General features: G+C 40.1%; 1 protein-coding gene across 25 annotated transcripts in view; it reads right to left on the reverse strand.

Annotated features, from left to right (window-relative positions):
- The window catches only part of LOC122562121 (receptor-type tyrosine-protein phosphatase delta), a 2,484,958-nt gene that overhangs the window by 169,571 nt on the left and 2,294,598 nt on the right, over positions 1-20,789 (reverse strand). For 11 of the 25 annotated variants that reach the window (XM_087996666.1, XM_087996678.1, XM_087996656.1 and 8 more), the window contains 4 exons: positions 18,210-18,515; positions 17,170-17,363; positions 7,386-7,412; positions 4,013-4,130 (listed from right to left, as the gene is read on the reverse strand). The exons of 6 other annotated variants lie outside the window; for them this stretch is intronic. In XM_087996666.1, the coding sequence (XP_087852792.1) occupies positions 4,013-4,130; positions 7,386-7,412; positions 17,170-17,363; positions 18,210-18,515 (645 nt within the window). The remainder of the gene's footprint in view (positions 1-4,012; positions 4,131-7,385; positions 7,413-17,169; positions 17,364-18,209; positions 18,516-20,789) is intronic. 8 more of the 25 variants (XM_087996715.1, XM_087996708.1, XM_087996701.1 and 5 more) reach the window with 3 other exon arrangements.

Genomic DNA, 20,789 nt, shown 5'->3' on the forward strand with positions numbered 1-20,789 from the left:
ATTTGGAAACAGGCAGCATTGAATCAACTGCCCGTGAAACATCACTCCTGAGTTCCATTTCACACGGGTCAGAGAAAGGAAAACCAGGAAGAAATGGAAACTGGCTGCCAATTTGCAATCACTCCTTTTACACTGCTGCATGCAGCCAGAATTTCCCATTGCCTTTTTCATGAGCTGAAACCATGCTGTTACTCTCCGGTTATTACTGGGGCCCTGCAGCATCGATCAGATAGACAGTGAGAACGTTCATGCACAGTATGGCATGCCAGGTCAGAATGACAGACAGTAGCTGCAGAGCATTTAGATGGGCTTGTGTACTGTGTGGATTGAAATGTACTGTCATTGTCTCTGAATATCAGTACCTTCATCTTGAGGTAGGGACAGTAACACTGTGCCATAGGAGCCCCCCACTCTCATCCCCATGAGCAATTTGAATGAGCACTCTGTGTTGAACAGATCACTTGGCACTCACCTCTGATGATTTCACTTTCCAGGAACTAGTGAATGGATGTATATGGAATCAGGGAAGACGGAAGGAGGCTACAATGAGAAAAAAGGGAAAACTGAAAGTTGATACATCCCAAGTAGGACACTACTCAGGTTTAATAATTGACAAGCAGGAGACCTAGGGCTTCTCGTTGCTTATAGGATGGAGGTGGTGGGAATGAAACTGAATTTGATGGTCACATGCCAGAGCCACACCATCTTCTCATCTCCATCTCAATTAACTTCTGGGCAGGTAGGTCTAAGCCAAGCCATCAGTCCAGGTCCACAGTGGTCCATTAGGGACAAGTTAATAACCCCTTAGAGGGCCTTGTAGGATACCACGGGAGAACACAGAGCCTGACGGAGACAGATCTTGAGCAAGGCCTAGATGGGGCAAGCAGGGATCTGGAGGGAGGCGAGCAAGAAAGACAGCTCGACCTGCTGGTGCCTGCACCAAGCCTGAAATGAAAGTTTTACATTAAGTTTGTCACAGATAATGACTACCAGTGAAACAAATATGGCAAGAGCAGCAACGGACCCACTTCCTTCCACCACCACGCCCACTTTGCTCCTCACCATGGCTGGTAATCTGGGAATCTCACTGGTGGGGTGTAATTTTGGGACAGTTCTTGAACCTGTCACAGCCCTGCTGAGAACTGTTCAGCCTTTGTGAATGGTACTCAGAAAGAGCAACAAATTTGAACCTCAGTCAAGAATCCAATGTCATTGCTCCTTTAGACTGAAACCCAGTTTTCACCATCAATCAAGAATTGATAATGTCCAGGAGGTACGCAGTCACTGGGCAGGTTAAAATCACAGAACTGATACCAGGGAGAAGACAGCTTTATTTGTGCCATCATGCCTGCACCAGATCTTCAAGTTAGCATCACTACAAAATGGCAGTCTCCTGATGGTAGGCCCAAACCTACCAGATTCACGCTGTCTATGTCAAGACCTGAATAACATTATGGGACATGAAATGAAGCAGAACAAGATATCAGACAAAGACACAACCCTCCCTGATGCACTCAGTGCTTTCTATGCTCAGTTAGAGCATCTGTTCCCTGTGTGACCGCTGTAGACATCAGATTGGTCTTCCTGGGAGCCAATCCAAAGAAAGCACTGGGTCCAGATGGTGTCCCCAGCTGAGCACTCAGATCCTGCACAGATCAACTGGTGGAGGTATTCACTGACATCTTCAACCTTTTCCTCCTACAAGCTGAAGTCCTCACCTGCTTCAAGAAGACCACCATAATCTCCGTGTCTAAGAAAGCAAATGCAATGTGTTTAATGATTCCGGCCTGAATAATCGTGAAGTTCTTTGTAAGGTTGGTCATGGCACACATCAACTCCAGTCTCCCAGCCTGCCTTGATCCCCTACAGTTTGCCTAATGACGGAACAGGTCCACAGTGGATGCCTTATTCCTAGCCCTGCACTCATCCCTGGAACGTCTGGACAACAAGGACATCTACGTCAGACTCCTGCTCATTGACTCCAGTTCCGCCTTCAACACCATTATCCCGTGCAGACTGATTTCAAAAACTTTGTGACCTTGGTTTGGCTCTGCTCTTTGCAACTGGATCCTCAGCTTTCTGACCCACTGATCGCAATCAATGAAGACAGGTAACTGCACCTCCTTCACAATAACACTCAAGACTGGAGCCAGCCAAGGATGCGTCCTCAGCCCTCTACACTACTCCCTATACACCAATGACTATGTTGCCAAATTCCAAATGAATGTCATCTCCAAGTTTATTGATGACACCACTGTAGTGGGACAGATATCTAATAATGATGAGTCAAAATATAGAAGGGAGATAAAAGGCTTGGTGACATGGTGCAATGAGAACAACCTCTCTCTCAATGTCGGCAAATGTAAAGAACTGATCAGTGACTTCAGAAAGGAAGGAGAAGAACACCCCCCCATCTACATCAACGGACTGAGATTGAGAGGGTGGAGAATGTGCAAATCCTCGGAGTGACAATAACCAACAACTTGTGCTGACTTCCCACGCAGATGCAATGGTCAAGAACGCACAACAAAGCCTCTTCTTCCTCAGACGGCTTAGGAAATTTGGCATGTCTCCAAGGACCCTCATCAACTTCCACAGATACATCATTGAGAGCACACTGTCCTGCTGCATTATTGCCTGTTATGGCAACTGCTCTACTCAGGTCTGTAAGAAATTCACAGAAGGTGTTGTGCACAGCACAAAACATCACAGAAGCCAACCTTCTATCCATGGGCTCCATTCACACGGCTCGCTGCAAACTTCTTCTGTCATGCAGAAAGTACAGAAGCCTTAACACATGCACCAGCAGATTCAGGAACATCTTTTTCCCTGCCATTATTAGACTGATGAATAGACTCTCTAGCCTTAAATAATAATGATCTTGCTAACCCCAGTGCATGCCCTGTGCAATGTAACCTGTATGCCTCTGTCTGAGTCTTTTTGATCTGTAAATTCTTGCTTATTATGATCTGCTTTTACTGCTCGTAAACAATGCTCTTCACTGTACCTCAGGGCATATGACAATTAGTCAATCAATCACTTGTACAAGGATATGGGTATATTATTTCTATTGAACTAATGATCAATTGCCTCAATTAAACTTGCCTACATCATAATTTCAAGTACTGCATTTCATATGCTTACTATTTTCTATATGAAAAAGATTTTTCTCACATCACCCTTGCTTCTTTTACACATCACTTTAAATATATGCCGACACTTAGGAGCAGGAACAGATCCGTATCTATTCTATGCGCTAGCTCATGATTTTAAATCCTCTCCTCTTAGCCTTCTTTTCTCCAAGGAGAACAGTGCCAACTTCTTCAATCTATTGTCACAACTGAAGAACCCTATTTTTAAATTTGGATATTTTCTTTGCAGAAATTGTAAATGAAAAAATACAGTGAGGAGCTATTGAGAATCATTGGTCTCAGAGACAGATTTATTTCTGTTTATTGAGTTATTTATGCTCATTTGAAATTATTCTGATACTTGTCAATGTTTGCCTTGTAGGACAAATTCAGTGGACCTTTGCTCAATTCTTTTTTTTCTTTCTGCTCACCAGCATTCTTCAACCACAACAGCCAAGGTGTGTGTGTGTAGAATGTGACAAATCCAGTAACAAAGATGGAAAGTCTCCACCTCTGAGTAACAAGTAATATAGCTTTTTGCAGAGAAATGATTTACATGCACATTTTCTGAAGGAAGAGTTTAATTTTATGATTTGTTTAACATTTCATTTAATTGTTTTCCAGTAAGGGTTTAAGACATACAGCTACAGCCAGTGTTGTTTAGGTTCCTTAATTATTGTCTCAGGATTGCACACATCATGCTGATATGCAAGATGTTAATTCATTTGGGTGGGCTCACTGATTCCTTTTTTGTTAAGTTGGATAACTGGCCCAATCAAGAATAGATGACGACTGTTCTTGGGCTGGGAAAAGCCAACTAATAATGACTGTTCATGAATGAAATGCCTGAAATCCAATAATAGTCTTCAGAAATCACTTACCTGCACCAGTGGTTACCACAAGCTTCGCTCTGCTTCGAGCTCCATCTCCTTTTGTTGTATAAGCTGTCACAGTGACAGAGTAGGTAGTTTCAGGCAGAAGTCCAGAAATGATCATTTCCTGCACACAAAAAAGGCAAAAATATAAAGCAATAAACACAACGCGAGTCTCTTCCGCAGTTTTAGACCATCGTTAATTCAGGTCTCTCAATAGCACGGGGATACAGAAAATTATTGGATGCTATTTCGTGTTAATATTAAAAATGTATTGACCTTTCAAGTATAGATGCTGTCAGTTTTTTAGGACATACACATATTTCTTCTTTTTGCACATTTTAAATTCATAGTACTGTGGCAACACACATCTTACACATGATACAAAAGCTATTGTGCAGGGTTAATAGGTTGTGTTTGTGCAATTGTGAAATCAATTATCTTTAGCTTTTGTACCCTTCAAAAGAACAAGTGACAAAGGCAGGAGTTATTGTAACCTGTCTTACGTATTCACTGCCTAAATAGAAATACAGACAGAGACTTCTGGGGCCAAACTTAATTGCCTTTTTTCAGAGACCAGACGCATGACTGTGAAGCATAACAGAATTCTGTAAAAGCCCTGACCTGCACAGTTTGAACTTCTGATCGGTGATTTTCCTGCTTATCAGGAAAACTCCATGAATGTATCCAACTCTGATCTTCTCTCCACCTGCATTCACTCACAAACGCTGTATAACTGTATGCCAACCACCCCCAACCACCCTTGACCTGATTAATTACCTCTAGTTCGAGGTTAATCTGGGCAATGATCAATTGGAGTCGTCCAAGAGGATCTGGAGTATTATGGAGCAAATCAAATCAGTAATCAAACAGATGGGGTCTGGATGGTGACCAGTCAGGGAGGATCTGGGCAATGATCATTTGATGAGGATCTGTACATAAAGTGATGGAGCAGATCCAATCAGTAATCAGGCAGAGTGGATCCAGTGATCGAAAATATGAAATTGTCCATTTTGGTAGAAAGAATAAAAATGCATATTAGCTAAATGCTGAAAGGTTGCAAAGCTCTGAAATGCAAAGAGATGTGGGTGCCCAAGCACAAGAAGCATAGAAAGTTAGTATGCAGGTACAGCAAGTAATCAGGAAAGCTAATAGAATGTTATGGCTAATTGCGAGGGGAACTGAATGCAAGAAAAGGTAGGTTATTCTGCAGTTGTACAGGGCATTGTTGAAACTTTATCTGGAGTACTATGTACTTAGAGAAGGATGTTAATGCTTTGGAAGCAGTTCAAAGAAGGTTTACGAGATAATACCCGGAATGAACAGATTTCCTTAAGAGAAAAGCTAGGCTTGTACCCATTGAAGTTTAGCAGAGTCTGAAATGACATAATCAAAATATGTAAAATCCTGAGGGGTTTTGACCAGTTGGATGTTGAAATGATGTGTTCTCTTCTGGGAGAATCTAGCCCAAGGCGTCAGTTTAAAAAATAGAGGTCATCCATTTAATACAGATAGGAAAAAAAGTGCTTTCTCCAAGAAACATGCATTTTTGGAACTGCTTCTTCAAAATGCAGTGGATGCATAATCTTTAAATATCATTAAGGTAGAGATAATTAGATTCTTGATTACCATGGAGGTGAAAAATTATAGGGGATATGCAGGAACGTAGATTTGAGGGTCAAATCAGATCAGCCATAAAATGATTGAATGGCAGAGCAGGTTTGAAGGGCCAAATGGCCTACTCTTGTTCCTTGTCAATATGATCAGCTGGGAAAGATCTGGCAGTGGTCAGTCTAGGAGGACCAGGACAGTAATGCGGAGGAGCAGATACAATCATAATTAATTGTGGCAGATCAGGTCAGCAATTTGGAGTGGATCATCTGCCCTTTGTAGAACAAAAACATTGATTTAAATTGAATAAAACCTTTTTTCATATTCAATGAAGGACTAAACCAGATTACTGCCAGATGTTGAAGTCAAAATGTATCTAGGGTACCTTCCTTACCAAAGGTGTTAAGGCATCAATGACATCTAGCAACCAGTCAGTTCTAAAACTAGCACTCAGTTAAATAACTAACGCAATTGAAAAGTTTGAGAAGTGGTCAAAAATCAAAAGAACAAAAGAACTGGTGTTGTTAAATCAGTATTCCTCCACAACTCTGACCACAACAGATACCCCTACTCAAAAACTATGGGTTCCTGATCATGAACAAACTATTGAAAAAAAAGACTATTATGAATAAGTAGCAACATAGTTTCCTTCTTGAGAATTGCTGCACCTCCTTCCCACAAGGGCAGAGCTTCACAGGCCCACGGTGCAAGGACAGTGAGCAGATTCAGAGAAGGATAGCTTTAAGTCCCATCTTTCCAGGTATTGCATTTTTTTTCCAAGAAGTGCAGGATGTGATGGAAAGTAGTTATAACATTTGCTGGTGAGAATAAAAGGTGGAAGTTCAAAATGTAACAAATGATTATTCATAGTACATATCCTTGAAAACACCAAATTAAGTTGACATTTCACACACATTGCAATTTTCCAATGGAGTCTGTGAACATGTGTTAAATCAGAAGCAACTTATATATTCCAAGGAGTTGTGCTAATGTCTACGAAAAACATCAGGTGTTTCATGATATTTAATGATCTCCGCACAAAAATAATGCATGCGGTGCAAAATACACCTTCCTCTGATACTAGGGAAAAGAAGAGTGCATAATATTTTTCTAAATAGAGTGGCAGTTTTAGTTTTACTTATCAACAGGATGTGACCATCATTCACTCAGTCAGCATTTATTTACCAACCCTATTTCAGCTTGGGAAGGTAGTGGTGAGTTGCCGTCTTAAACTGCAGCAATGCATATGGTGTTGGAGTACCTACAATGCTGTTAGGAAGGGAATTCCAGGATTTTGACCCAGCAACACTGACTTGCGAATACATTTTCCAAGTTAGGATGGTGAGTGGCTCGGAGGGGAACTTGTAATCCCATGCATCTGTGTCTGACTCGGTGGTCGGAATGGTGGGTTCAAATATTGCTATTGAAGCAGCCTTGGTGAGTTGCCACAGTGCAATGACTGCTTTTATTTAAATACATTTCAATCCAGTTACTTAATCCCAAAAATTAAAATCCACAGGATAATTCCTGAGGCATCATTTTCAAATGAACAAGTAGCATTTAATTCCATGCAATGTGCTCACTCCAAAAGAGTAAAATAAATAGACGAGTTAGTACAAAATAAATTTTAAAAATGTCTTGGAAACCAGTTAGTGCATGCAGTGCAGTGCAGCAAACCAACAAAAGGAAAAAATTGCAAAAAAACATTGTGTGAAGACTGAGGGTTGACAATAAACACATGTTTGTAGTTGTCTGATTATGCTTTACTCACATGTTCAGGAGAGTCATCATTTTGCCACTGATTAAGACAAAACCAAATTGATAGAAAGAAAAGATAAAGATTTCAAGTGTTTATTGAACTGCAAACTTTTGCTTCAATATATTATTTGTTTATGGGATCAAGTGTCACTGAAGGCCAACATTTGTTATCATCCTTAATTGCCCTTCAGAAGGGTGTAACAATTATTGAAATGTGTAAATATTTCCACTGTTATGCCTCACACCTTTGAATTTGTTGCAGGTTTCAAAAAAAAAGTTTAGAATTTGTGATTTGGAAAATTCTAATTCTTTTGAGGAAGGTTTGTTTCATACTGCATCTAAAGGTTTTAGCACGTAGCTAAAAAGGTCTGCACATATTCCAATTTGGTTAATATGAAAAGAAAAAAGAAATAATTGTTTCACCTGGTCAACATCTTTTCACTGCAAAAGGGTGATGTTCACTGAATTTTTCATCTGATATAAAATTATGAGCTTTTCAGTTCTGTCAGTTGACTAATTTGACTAAGTTAGGTGAATCAACAAGAACTGAGAGCAGCAAGCAATGTGGGCTTATGTTCAACTGAGGTAAAAAAATTCTACAAGGTTGAAACTGGCAACTAATATCTGGTGTTGTCTGATCTTCCAATACCAAATTAACACCATAACTTACTTTAAAACTGATGAGAATATGCTACTTGTACCCTGTAAGCCATCAAGGGTTTAGACATTGTCCAAGATGTCAAATTATCTAGCATACAAGTTGTGCTCTGGTATCATCTACAATAGATGGAAATGTGTTGCTGGAAAAGCACAGCAGGTCAGGCAGCATCTAGGGAACAGGAGAATCGACGTTTCGGGCATTAGCCCTTCTTCAGGAATGAAATATCAGAAATATCTTCAGAAATATCATCTACAATATTTAACTCTGAATACTGATTTATGATTATTGTTTTTTTCAGTTTGATATTTAATAATTGTCCCTGGCATCATGATCAATCCTGGGCAATATTTTGCTCCTAACAATAATTCAATAAACACAATAAATATTAAAGACTATTTAGGGGAGGTGGTGCTGTAGCACAATATCACTGAACTAGCAATCCAGAACCTCAGGGTAATGTTTTGGGGACATGAATTTGAATCCCACATGACAGATGGTAAAATTTGCATTTAACATAAACCTGAACTAAAAACTTAGCCTTTTAGCAACCATGTAACCACTATCAATTGTTGTAAAAATCCATGTATTCACTCATGTCCTTTAAGGAAGGAAATCTGTCATCCTCTCTTGGTCTGGCCTACCTGTGACTTCAGAATCACAGCATTGTAGTTGACTCTTAACTGTCCTCTGGGGAATTTAGGGTGGGCAATAAATGCCACCCTAGCCCAGCCAGTTATGCCATACTCCCATAAACAAATCAAAAACAAAATTAGCACTATAGACTGGGAGATCCCCTGGCTGTCAACATATACCTTTTCCTAAATGAAGGTTCAAGGTTAAAACTAAGTTCCCAACAACAGGTCAGTAAAAACCTATACCTTAAGGGCTCCTTTAAGATTGACATGCTCATGATGTCATCACTGTATCGTGGTACGTGACCTAATGATATAAAAACCTGTTTCCATCTGACTGAGTGCTCCTGCAGCATGTCTTGCTGAGGAAGGTGTACTAAAATACATCCAAATTGCTTAGCTTTGAGACCAGACAGGTAAGTGTCAGTGATTAGAATATACATATATAGATAGCAGAACTTCAGTAATACATGAAACATGTCAGCTCCCATAACACAAATGTAAGTATAAAATCACAATAGTTATAGAACATTAGGTATCACATTATTTCATGCCAGTTACCTCAAGGGCTCCTTAAAGATTGAGATAACATAAAATACCAAGTTTGTGAATTATCCCTCGGTGTGGTGCTGGCTGGTATGTACTGTTGCCTGGTTAAGATTATGATCATTTATAATTACAGAATTAAAAAAAATCATAGAATCCTGACAGTGCAGAAGAGGCCATTTGGTCCACTAGGTCTATACTAAGCCTCCTAGGAGCAGCTGACCCAGACCTAGCCCCAATCCTACTCCTCTAACACCTGACTTACCATGCCCAACCCACCTGGTCTGCACATCCCTTGGCACTAAAAGGGCAATTAAGCATAGCCAATGCACATAACCTGAACATCTTTGGACTGTGGGAGGAAATTGGAGCACTTGGAGGAAATCCATGAACACACGGGCAGAATGTGCAAACTCCACACACACAGTCACCCAAAGTTGGAATCAAACCTGGGTCCCTGGCTCTGCAAGGCAGCAGTGCTAACTACTGAGCCACTGTGCCAAAAGATAATATTACATTTCTATTTTTGGTAGTCATCCAGCAGGGCAACTGAGAACCATTCTGTTTCTTTCTGGTGTGTCAGACTGGATTTCAAATACAGAACTCTGTTTCTCTCTCCACAAATGATCAGACCTGTTGAATTTCTTCAGCATACTCTGTGTTTGTCTCAGGTTTCCAACATCTGCAATGTTATGCTTTCAGCATTATGAAAACTTTCCCATTCATTCAGCACCACCCTGCAATGTTTGAAGTAGCCAAGGTGATGACAGTGATATTAATTCAGCATACTTAATGACAACACAGATTGAAGATGGGTGGGGGCTTTGATGAATTGCTCTGTCCAAATACTTTGTAACAAGTGACCATGGAGCAATGCAAAATTGTCATCAAATGATGGTCCAAATTGGCCATGTGAACAGAACCTTGTTTTAAGTATCCATATTTGGTGATTTTGTTTACCCTTTTCCAAATGAAGTTTATAACTTATTCCCTTTCTCAGTTATCTGCCCGCAGCATCCTTGGTTGCAGTGGTACTGAGTCAAGTTTCCTACTTCTAAAGGCAGGCTACTAGCCTGCTTCAAGACTGTGTAGTCTGTGGCCCTGCTTATCAGCAGTTAGGGATACTAAAGGAGTAGCTAGCTGAAGGTTTGCCCACCAGATCACATTGCTCTCTTCAAAGCTCTCTCTCCTAATCTCCTTTCCTACAATCAACTCTACTGTTGGAACATATCTTTTCATATATCACCATGCTTAATTGGTGGACAACAGGTTCATTGAAACAAACCGTGCTTATCTGTTTTTAGAAAAGGTGCCAAAGGAACATACGAGAGTCCCATTAGCAACTCTGTGTGCACATAGGACCAGATGAAAACAGAAAACTTCTGGACACCAGTACATTGTCCTGTAGCATCCAGGGATGTGAGGGCAAAGTAGATTAGCTATGGGAAATGTGGAATTATGGGATAGTGTAGGGAGTGTGTCTGGGTGGGATGCTCTTTGGAGAGTTGGTATGTACTCAATGGGCCAAATGGCCTGCTTCCACACTGTAGTGATTCTATGATATGATTATCCTTGTCTAGAAGTAATTGGACTGAGACCACTCAAATACATGCTGTGTAAATCATTTCCTATTGAGTTTGGTTTGGGGCAATGAGATGGTGCGGTGTTCTGCCTTGTGGTGAATAGTGCAGGGGAAATATTTAAAGTCTGTAGGATCGTAGAGTAAATTATAGCATAGCATCAAAATAATCAGCTATTTCAGTGAAGAAAACAATTGCACAAAGTCAGCATTATTTCTAAAAGAGACTCTTGACAACAACTGACCTCAGTTGAATTTTCTGAATTAAGTTTATTTTTTGATTCTTTCAAAGGATGAGAGCATCAATGTCTAGGCCAGCACTTATCAGTAGGCCATAGGTGCTCTGGAGAAGACATCACTGAGATGGCTTCTTGAACACATGCAGTCCATAGGGCACAGGCAAAGCCACCATGCTGTTAGGAAGGGAGTTTCAGGATTTTAACATAGCGACAGTAAAGGAACAATAAACTTTAGCCAATATTTAGCCTAAGGGCGGGGGTGTGCATGTTTGGCGGCGACTGTGCACGAAGTACTGGAGAAATTCATCAGGTCTGATCACATCTGTGGAGAGCAAAATAGAGTGAACGTCGAGACTAGTAAGACTCCTCAGAATTGAGAAGTATTCAAAAATACTTTCTGTTATTTTTTAGAAGCAGAGCTCCAGTGCAAAAATTAAAGGGATGTTAATGTTGCAGAAAGTGTAAAAGAAATGTTAAATGGCTGCAAATAAAGGTGTAAAAGCTAGAGAATGGGTCCTCTGTTCTAAGACCAAACTACACACAACTTTGCCACCATTTCTGCCCCCAAATGTTTCAAGACTGGGGCCAATAGACACAGTCTACAACCTGTGAGCTTTATCATCCCGGTTTTGATTTTTCTAAACAAGTTGTTTAGGGATGTTATAACACATCCGTGGAGCAGTCGGGACCTAAATATGACCTCCTGGTAAATGGGTAAGGACACTACTATTGCCCACAAGAGGGCCCTGCACCATGGTTTCTATTTTTTTGAGCAACCTTCCCTTCCCACTGCTAAAATCATGGTTTTTTTGTTAAAAACTAGCAACCACCATCACCCTTTTTATTAATATTTTTAAAATTCAACTTATTTTTCTGTTCAACCCATTCAGAAATGTTATTACACCCCTCAGGAGGTGGTGTGACTTGAAGTTGCGTCTCCTGGTCCACGGGTAGGGACACTACCAGTGTGTCACAAGAGGGCCCTGACCCTGGTTTCTACTTTTTTTTGGAGTGACCGTCTCACCACCAAAATCACGTGGGATGTTTTTCCTTCGTTTTGTTTTAACCAGTAACCACCATCATCCTGGTTTCTATCTATTTTTCGATTCAATCTGTTCAGAGATGTCGCTACACATCTCTGCAGCAGGTGGGACTTGAACCCTGGCCTCCCAGTTTAGGGGTATGGACATTTTCAGATGATTGGGCTGGAGGTGAGTTGAAGTTTTTTTTTCTCTTTTTTTTCTTTTTTCTAGGCAAACACCCAAGTGGCCAGTGATAAGCAGTGCCCTTCACATCAAAGGGCAATTCTCCTGTTTATATATATTTTTTTATTTTTTCTCTTTTTCTTCTTTTTTTAACCCCCACACTACCGCCTAACTGCGGTAGTGCTTATTTTTTTCCCCAGCACCCATGGTGTGTGTGCAGGTGTGAGACACAGTGAAAGACACAAAGTGCACAAATCTTTATTCAAATTCCACCACCAGGAAGATAGGAAAACACCCGGGTAGCCAGTGACAAACACTGCCCTTCACATCAAAGGGCAGTGCTGTGTGATCAAAACAGTGAAGGGGAGGGTAGGAACTAAATCAAAATAGAGTTGGAGGGAGAAATAACGCACTCCACTCCCTGCGGTGCCCACCTCTCCCTGAAGAGTTGAAGTTTGTAAGTCTCCATTGATTAACAATTTAAGGGCCTTAATTATTGGCACCTTTCTAGCTAATAAAAATCATGGGTTTGGATGCTGCTGTCAAATGAGGCTTGCTAAGTTGCAATTCATCTAGTTTAAGATGCAGACAACTCTTGTGCTTGATAATGGAAGTAATAAATATTTAATGCACAGGAAGGGGTACCAATCAAATGGTCTATTTTGTTACTTGTAAGTCATTGGAGCTACACTCATTCAGGCAAGTGGCAGCATTCCATTACACTCTTGACTTGCATTTGAGACAGTGGACAGTTTTTAAGAAATCAGTAAGTGAAATATCTGTTGCAGAATTCCCAGTCTTTGACCTGCCCTTTCTGCCACAATATTTATGCGCCTTTTCGAGATCAGTTTCTGGTCAATGGTAATGATGGGATATCGAGAGTGCAGGATTCAGTGATGCCATTGCATGTCAAGGAACAATGTTAGATTATCTCTTGTTGGAGATTGTCTTTATCTTTGCTGGCACTTGTTGTAGGGTAGGAGAAAGTGAGGACTGCAGATGCTGGAGAGTCAAAGAGTGTGGTGCTGGAAAAGCACAGCCGATCAGGCAGCATTTGAGGAGCAGGAGAGTTGACGTTTTGAGCTTAAGCTCTTAATCAGGAATGTCACATTCCTGATGAAGAGCTTATGCTTGAAATGTCGACTCTCCTGCTCCTCGGATGCTGTCTGACCAGCTGTGTTTTTCCAGTGTCACACTTTTTTTTGGTTTGTATGGGGTAGATATTTCTTACCACTTGTCAGCCTCAGTCTGAAATAACACTGAAAAAACAATTACTGTGATCTGAGTCAATCTAATGATATTTGCTGCTTATAATATTACTGTGTTCAGTCAAGAGTCTGCGGATGTGGTTGGCAGTCCATCTTCAAACTTAAAATTGAGGCAATAGAAAACTTATGGATGTTTTTATAACAGAGGAAACAGTTTGTTCACAGTTATGGTATGGAAGTAAATTCACCAGAATAACCTCTGTAGCACCAAATTCATCCTTAGTGACATAATCCTGATCAACTAGCCATGCCTGAAGAACTCCTAAAGTTTGACTAACACTCAATCCTTTACTTGGCAATAAACATCCTCAACATATTACCCAATTTAATAACTGGTGGTATTGTAATCTTTTTGCATTTCATTCAGATTGTACTGCAATGTTTGAACTGGACATATTTCAGAAATGTATCATTTTATGCATAGTTATACTCAACTATCAAGCACAAAAGCAGAAAGATATTTCTTTAAATGCTGTCATAATATCATGCAATGTATACAAGGTTATTCAATCAGTTAATAAGTCATAACACCTAAATTTTTGTTCAAGTAGGAGGGGGAATAAAGTCCACTGTTTGAAAGGAAAGATTATTACATTTAATATTGTTTTAACATTATTAGCAGTTTAGTGAAATGGTGATGGGTTGTCCACTTTTGTTACCTTTATCTGATTCTCAGAAAACAATGAAATTAAAGCCTTCCAACCAAGTACCTCAGAAGAGTAGGAACCAGACTGGTGACAAAGCCATTATACTCACTCAGTGGTGATTCTGCAGTGCTCTGTCAGTTTATTTAAATGTGCAGCCCTTTAATTTTTTTTGCTGTGCTACGCACAGGATAATTTCAAGGACCACTCAAAAGGACAACTCAAGTGTACATATTTTGGATTACTGTCAGTTCACAGGGGCTTGAAAGGAACATGCACCAAGTTCATTACTGTCTCCACTCCACAATACGGTCATATAATTGATCTCAACAAGTTGACAGTAAGGACATCTATACATTTTCATTCATCTTCTAGTCAAAGAGCGGGGTACTCATGTCTCAAAATGAAAAAATGTCAGCTATTCCTTATTTGTAGCTGGGGTGAACAGATCATGAGACTACAGAAAATATAGAGTGCTATCTTTGTACAGAAGAATTAAATGAAAAGTGAAGTGCTGCAACTTGGGTGATAAGCTGCAGTTATCAGAGTTCAACAGTGGAAACTTCATGGGCTGGGTACTTGCAAGTCCTTGAGATTCACTCTCAGACTTATACAGCACATCACAGAATCACTCACACAATCTTCAATTTTCAGAAAAACTTGCAAAGTACTCTGAGTGACTAATGGGAAAATTGATTCCATTTGGTAGACCAGACTCCAGAATAAAGTCTAGCACAAAAGTGGCTGTTCATGGCATTAGGGTTGTATGATTAACACGCAGGTATGATTATCTTCTGTTTTGTGGAAGAAGGGATAAAGAATGCTATTTAAGGGTATTAGGCATTTACTGCTTATGTTGTTACATGCACTCATTTTGAGGACTGAAATTGCACATCCTATTTTCCATTTCTTTAAATTTACTAAATCTTTTCCTACCATTTAATGTAAAACTACTGTACATATTCAAAGAAGTCATGATGGCTATACCATTGTTTCAACCTGAAAGTGAAGGAGATGTCTCTTGCCTGGGCCTTAAGGTCCAAAAACAAGAGTAGATGCCTGCCCTTTAGATGAATCTCCTCAAGCTCATTCATCATTTTATTAAAATGTCCACCTCCCCTTTCAACAGTGGTTTGCTCCCTCTCAATTACAAGTCTGACATTAAAGTGTGGATGAGCTAAAACCTCCAGCAATTAAATATGACTAAAACTGAAACAATTATACTTGGCTACTGAAAACCCAATAGTGTTTCCAACCCTGAAGTGATCCATAAACATTGTTGCCATCTAAAGCTAAGACCAAAAAACAGGATATGAATGTACATAGTCTCCTCTATGTAGAAAAAAACCACTTCAGATAGAAGATGACTGTGGCTGCAAGTGTCACTAAACAGATCGGGTTTGAAACAGCTTTTAAATAGCAGTGAGAGATTGGGCAACGGGGAGAGAATTAGGGAGAAAGTAAGGCTGTGACAACTGAGGGCTCCATCATCAATAATGAAACAGAAGAATGTGGGTCAGTAAAGTAGTCCTGGGAATGCCTCCAGATGACAAGTTGAATCCAACATGCTGAAGGACAAAAATATAAACTCTCAAATGAGAAGCGGAAGGCCATTTACCCTTTCAATCTTATATGCCAATCAAGAAGATCATAACTTTAACTCACTTTCCTGGTATTCCCGGTTTCACTTAACTGCCTAACTCCCTTACGCAAAAATCTATCGACCTACATAAACCATACTGAATGACCCAGCCACCAGGGGTTTCTGGGGACAATAATTCCATAGACTCTCAAAATTCAGGTGAAAAAGAATAATCTCACTTCCAAACTGAGCATCAAAATGATGTGGGACAGGAGACTTTAGACAAGGTCATATTTGCAGACTTGTACTCACAAGGATGGTGAGGTGAGCACTGGGGATGTGCAATTTAAAAGGAAGAGGATTATCTTTGAGATAAGCTCCTGTTTATAATCACACAGGTAGCCCACTAGTCTGTGGAGCAGGAAAATCAACGTTTTGGGCCAGAGCCCTTCATCAGCTCATTCGTGATGAAGGGCTCCTGCCCAAAACGTCGATTTTTCCTACTCCTCAGATGCTGCCTGACCTGCTGTGCTTTTTCAGCAACACTCAAATCTCAACTCTGATCTCCAGCATCTGCAGACCTCACTGTCTCCAAGCCCAGTACTCCCCCTCATGCCCAGAAATATATGACGTATAAGACCAAAAGTCTTTCCCATGCTCTAGCATTGTGGAAGGTGAAAGCTTAAATAGCTGTGGGAATGCAAAGTTTCTCCATGGGATTCTTGATAATTGATTGCAATGAATTTGGGTTGAATAAGACACCTGAAAAATGGTCACTTAGCACCACCTCCATTTTCTTTATAGGTTACCCATTCTGTCTGACATAGTGCTTAACCTTCCTGTTAATGGAAATCATGATTTCAGATTCAGTAGCAACATTGCAGAAATCATTAGTGATAGTTGGGATATGGAATTTGAAAATTAGTTCTGAATATAACAGTAAGGCTAAGCATGATCTCTGTCAGACAGAATGGGTAACCTATAAAGAAAATGGAGATGGTGCAAAGTGAGGAGAAAGTGAGGACTGCAGATGCTGCCTGGCCTGCTGTGCTTATGTGCAAAGTGACCAGTTTTCAGATGTCCTGCTCAACCCAAACTCATTGCGATCAATTATCAAGAATCCCATGTAGAAGCTCAAATGTGGACTGCACCTTTGTACCCCCATGGCTATCTAAGCTTTCACCTTCCACAATGCTAGAGCATGGTAAAGACTTTTGGTCTTAGAAATCATATATTTCTGGGCAAGAGAGGGAGTAGTGGGCTACCTGTGTGATTATAAACAGGAGCGTATCTCAAAGATAATCCTCTTCCTTTCATTAAAATAGTGTCCCTAATAGAAGAGAAGTATAAATTGAATTGATACAATTTTACAATTTTATATTTCAGTAAAACATTATAACGTAAAGTCACTAATTCAATGTCACTCTTTTAAACACCGTACCTGTGCATCTGCCAGCATGATATCTTTGAGCATGGGCTGTCCTCTTGGTTCTCCATGTTCCATCCTCACGTAATGGACCTGGTAGCCACGTATTTGTCCATGCTGTTTATTTGGAACAGGCGAGCGCCATGACACTGTAATAGCTGTTGAGTTCAAAGCCTCTACCTCGACTTTGCGAGGAGGACCACTAGGAACTGGAAGAATACCATTTGGTTAAAATAAAAAAAAAATTGAAGATGCCCTGTCTCATCCTGAACAGCAGCACAAGGGCAGACTCTCTAATGTTCAAAAGGGACATAGGAAACTCTGTCCAAAAAAAAAGCTTCATAAGCTGAAAAATGCCTGAGCTGCATCTTCCTAAAACACCAAAAATGTGAAAAACATGGAGGAAAAGGTACAAATACTAAAAACAGAGGATAAAAGGCAGCCAAGGATAATGCTTTGAAGGTCAAAGCATCACAAAATGCAAGATTTGTTTTTAATATCTGATTTGTAAAAATAATGATTCCAAAAAGATATTTGTTGTGGAAAAAAATAACAGCGACTGTTGGGTCTCTGTTCCAGAAAAATTGGCTTTTCACTGACCAACATCTTATGAAATCCAGGCAAAAAAACAATGCACATATGTTTCTGTGAAATGCGGTGCTCAGAGAAGAATGTTGAATGATTTATGTCATACAAAAGTAATTGAAAAGGATACTATCAGAGTGGACGGATTCAGGGGAGGGTTGCAATGATAACATTCTATGTGTTATTATTATATACTATGTTTTCTAATACATAAAGTAGTGAGGGAAGAAAAAACATCAGACAGGGGAAACGTGGAATACAAGCAATTTTGTCATGTAATAGCTGAAGGGTGTGGGGGATCCACAGCTGTTGTTCAAAAAAAAAGGAACAGAAAGAGGGTGGTGGGGGCAAGTGTCAGTGGAACAGAGGACTAGACATAACAGTTACAGAAAGGTACAGAGTGTCGGCAAAGGGAAGGAAGACTTTGCTTGCCGAGAAAATTGCTGATTGGTTGTGTTAAGCCAACATACCATCCTCATCTGTGCGAATCAGAATGGGAGAGCTCTCTGGGCCTGGTCCAACATCCGTGTGGGCAGTCATAATGATGCGGTACTCAGTCCATTTTTCCAAATGTTCCAGCAAGTACTGCCTGGTATCTGGCGGAATATCCAAGACCTCATTGGGCGAGCTGGCTTCTTGGTCATTGGCGGTATATTTGATGGTGTATTTGGTGATGATGCCATTCTGGTTCTCTGCTGGTGGGGGCAGCCAACTTACCAAAATGCTGGTCGAGCTTGGGCTCATGCACTTGATATCCTGAGGTGGGGCTGATGGCTCTAATTGTTTTTTTGGAAGTTGGGTCAAGTAACGGTGAAAAAGGTGAGGGAATTGCAAAAGAAAATATAAAAAAAAATAAAATACAAATGGGAGCAGATCCAACAACTTAAAAGAAAACAAATTCATGAAATAAAACAGGGTTTCCATAAATTAAATACGACACCTTGGCTTAGAATGGCCAAATTAAAGAAAATTTTAAAATAATTTATTGCATACTATGAGGCTAGAAAATGGGGTGATGGTAAGGAAAATAAAATTCTGAAAAACGGAGCCTACAAGTAATATTACCTACCTGTAATTATAGCTCTTACATCATGTATATTTCTTTAATTCCTCTAATCCTTTTCTTTTATTACCTACCCTTCTTGAACAGCTGCAAACAGTGGGACTCTTTAGCTTCTATAGGTGTTACAAATAATTCTATATTCCAAAGAAAAAAATCTAAGTGAAATACCAGGGTACCTACCTATCACACAAAGAGAGGCCTGTTTACTGTCTGTACATGGCACCCACCTGCTACCAGTGGGCGTCACATGCACCCTGCTTTGTTTCTTAAAGGTCAATTAACAAGCGTTGCTATATGCTTGTTAAAAAAGAGGTCATCATATATCCATTTCCATGCAAACTGTTATGCCAGTTGCATGGCATCTTTTTTTTAAATTTGAGTGACATTTCAATTTCAGCTCATGTAATACATCACAGAATATGTAAAACTGTACACCACAGAGGGAGAAGGTTCCAATACTCTACTGTGGTCCTTTTTCAAACTCTAATAGGGATCAAATTTATTCCCAAAATGTCTCTACTATCAATGTGAAATAAGTATGATCTGAATGAAAGCCAAGGACACTAAGATTCATTTCCACCTGCTTGCTGCAATGATTATCTCCATTGATAAGGCAGAACAGGCATATTCCATTAATGAATGATGTAAAGTGCCGGTGGTATAAAAGTAAATTGGGGCTGACACAATCAAGGTGTTCAAAATGAAAAGCTGAATAAGAAAACATGAAGCTGTATAGACTCTCTGAATAGAGCAGGACCCCAGGAGCCATTTGCTGCTTTTCCGTGCTTGCCATTTTGCAAGCCATAACTCTTTTGTGTACAAGAGTGTGAATAGATGTTTTCCATTTGGTGTGAAAATAGGCCTCCAGCAGAAGCAGTCCATGCTGTGTCATTTAACTGCTCGATTACAGCACTGGTCATTCAGGAATGGAACTGAATGTTATTGGTTCGGTACAATGAGGAATGATCAAATTTCCAGGGAACACAATGTTAATTGTGCTGCTGAGATCAAGTCACATTCAGCATTGGATAGCAATCTGCCAGATTGGTAGATGTGATAGGATTTATTTCCGTGGAGGTGATCACTTTCCCTCGGGAGTTTCAATGGGACATGCTGCACACAGGCGGTCAGAGGAATGTTTGTGAACAGGATGTCTTATGTTTGTGTACAGTAATCTCTTGACTTTGCAAATAACAAATGTATTAAAAAGACAGCATGCTGCAAAGTTTCTGAACTTGTAAATGCTGCCCTGAATACTCAGCACCTTGATTTATTTATTAATTATGGAATATGTTTTTGTAAACTTTATTGAAGCTACGAGTGGACAGGCGAGCTACTTGCTAAATACAATAGGGATTGATTCAGGACTTCAGTCTGTGACTCCCTCCAATCTTCCCCCTCTCCTCTCCTATTAATGAAGAAAAAGAGCTGAAATTTCCTCAGGTAACTTGCCTATTTTTAGGAAACTGAGAATACCAAAGTTAATGGGAAAGAAGGAGTGCTGTGAACAGCAGTCCCTCACCTGTCATGACTGGAGCTCTTCAGCTTCCTGCCACGACAGTTTCACTGTGTACTTGCGCAGTTGATCCTTAAGTGTTATTTACAGCCCATGATACAGATCTGTCTGCTGATGAAGCCACTATGCTCAAAATAATTATGAAATTGTTAATTAAGATATTTAAGTTCCTTACCAGGTAAGCTGCAAGGGGAATTTTCCCCATTTGTCTTCAAACCTGCCCTGGGAGCTGGAAGGCCTAGATTCAAGTCACAGCTGCTCCACAGGTGTGTCTTAACATTTATGAACAGCTGGGTAAGAAAATGTCAAATATGTCCTGAATGCAATCTGGAATTTGGACAGAGTTGTCAGCATCCTGGTCTGACGTTCCTTCTTTAGCATTTAATTTCTGGCACAAACCCTCAGTGTGCCTCTTCTTGCCTAGGAAAACTCATCTCAAACTTGGCAGTCTTTATTAGCTTTAAATTGCCA

The sequence above is a fragment of the Chiloscyllium plagiosum genome, unplaced genomic scaffold (assembly GCF_037043375.1).
Source record: "Chiloscyllium plagiosum isolate Xiang-an unplaced genomic scaffold, Cpla_swu_hap1 HiC_scaffold_2, whole genome shotgun sequence".
NCBI classification, from domain to species: Eukaryota; Metazoa; Chordata; class Chondrichthyes; order Orectolobiformes; family Hemiscylliidae; genus Chiloscyllium; species Chiloscyllium plagiosum.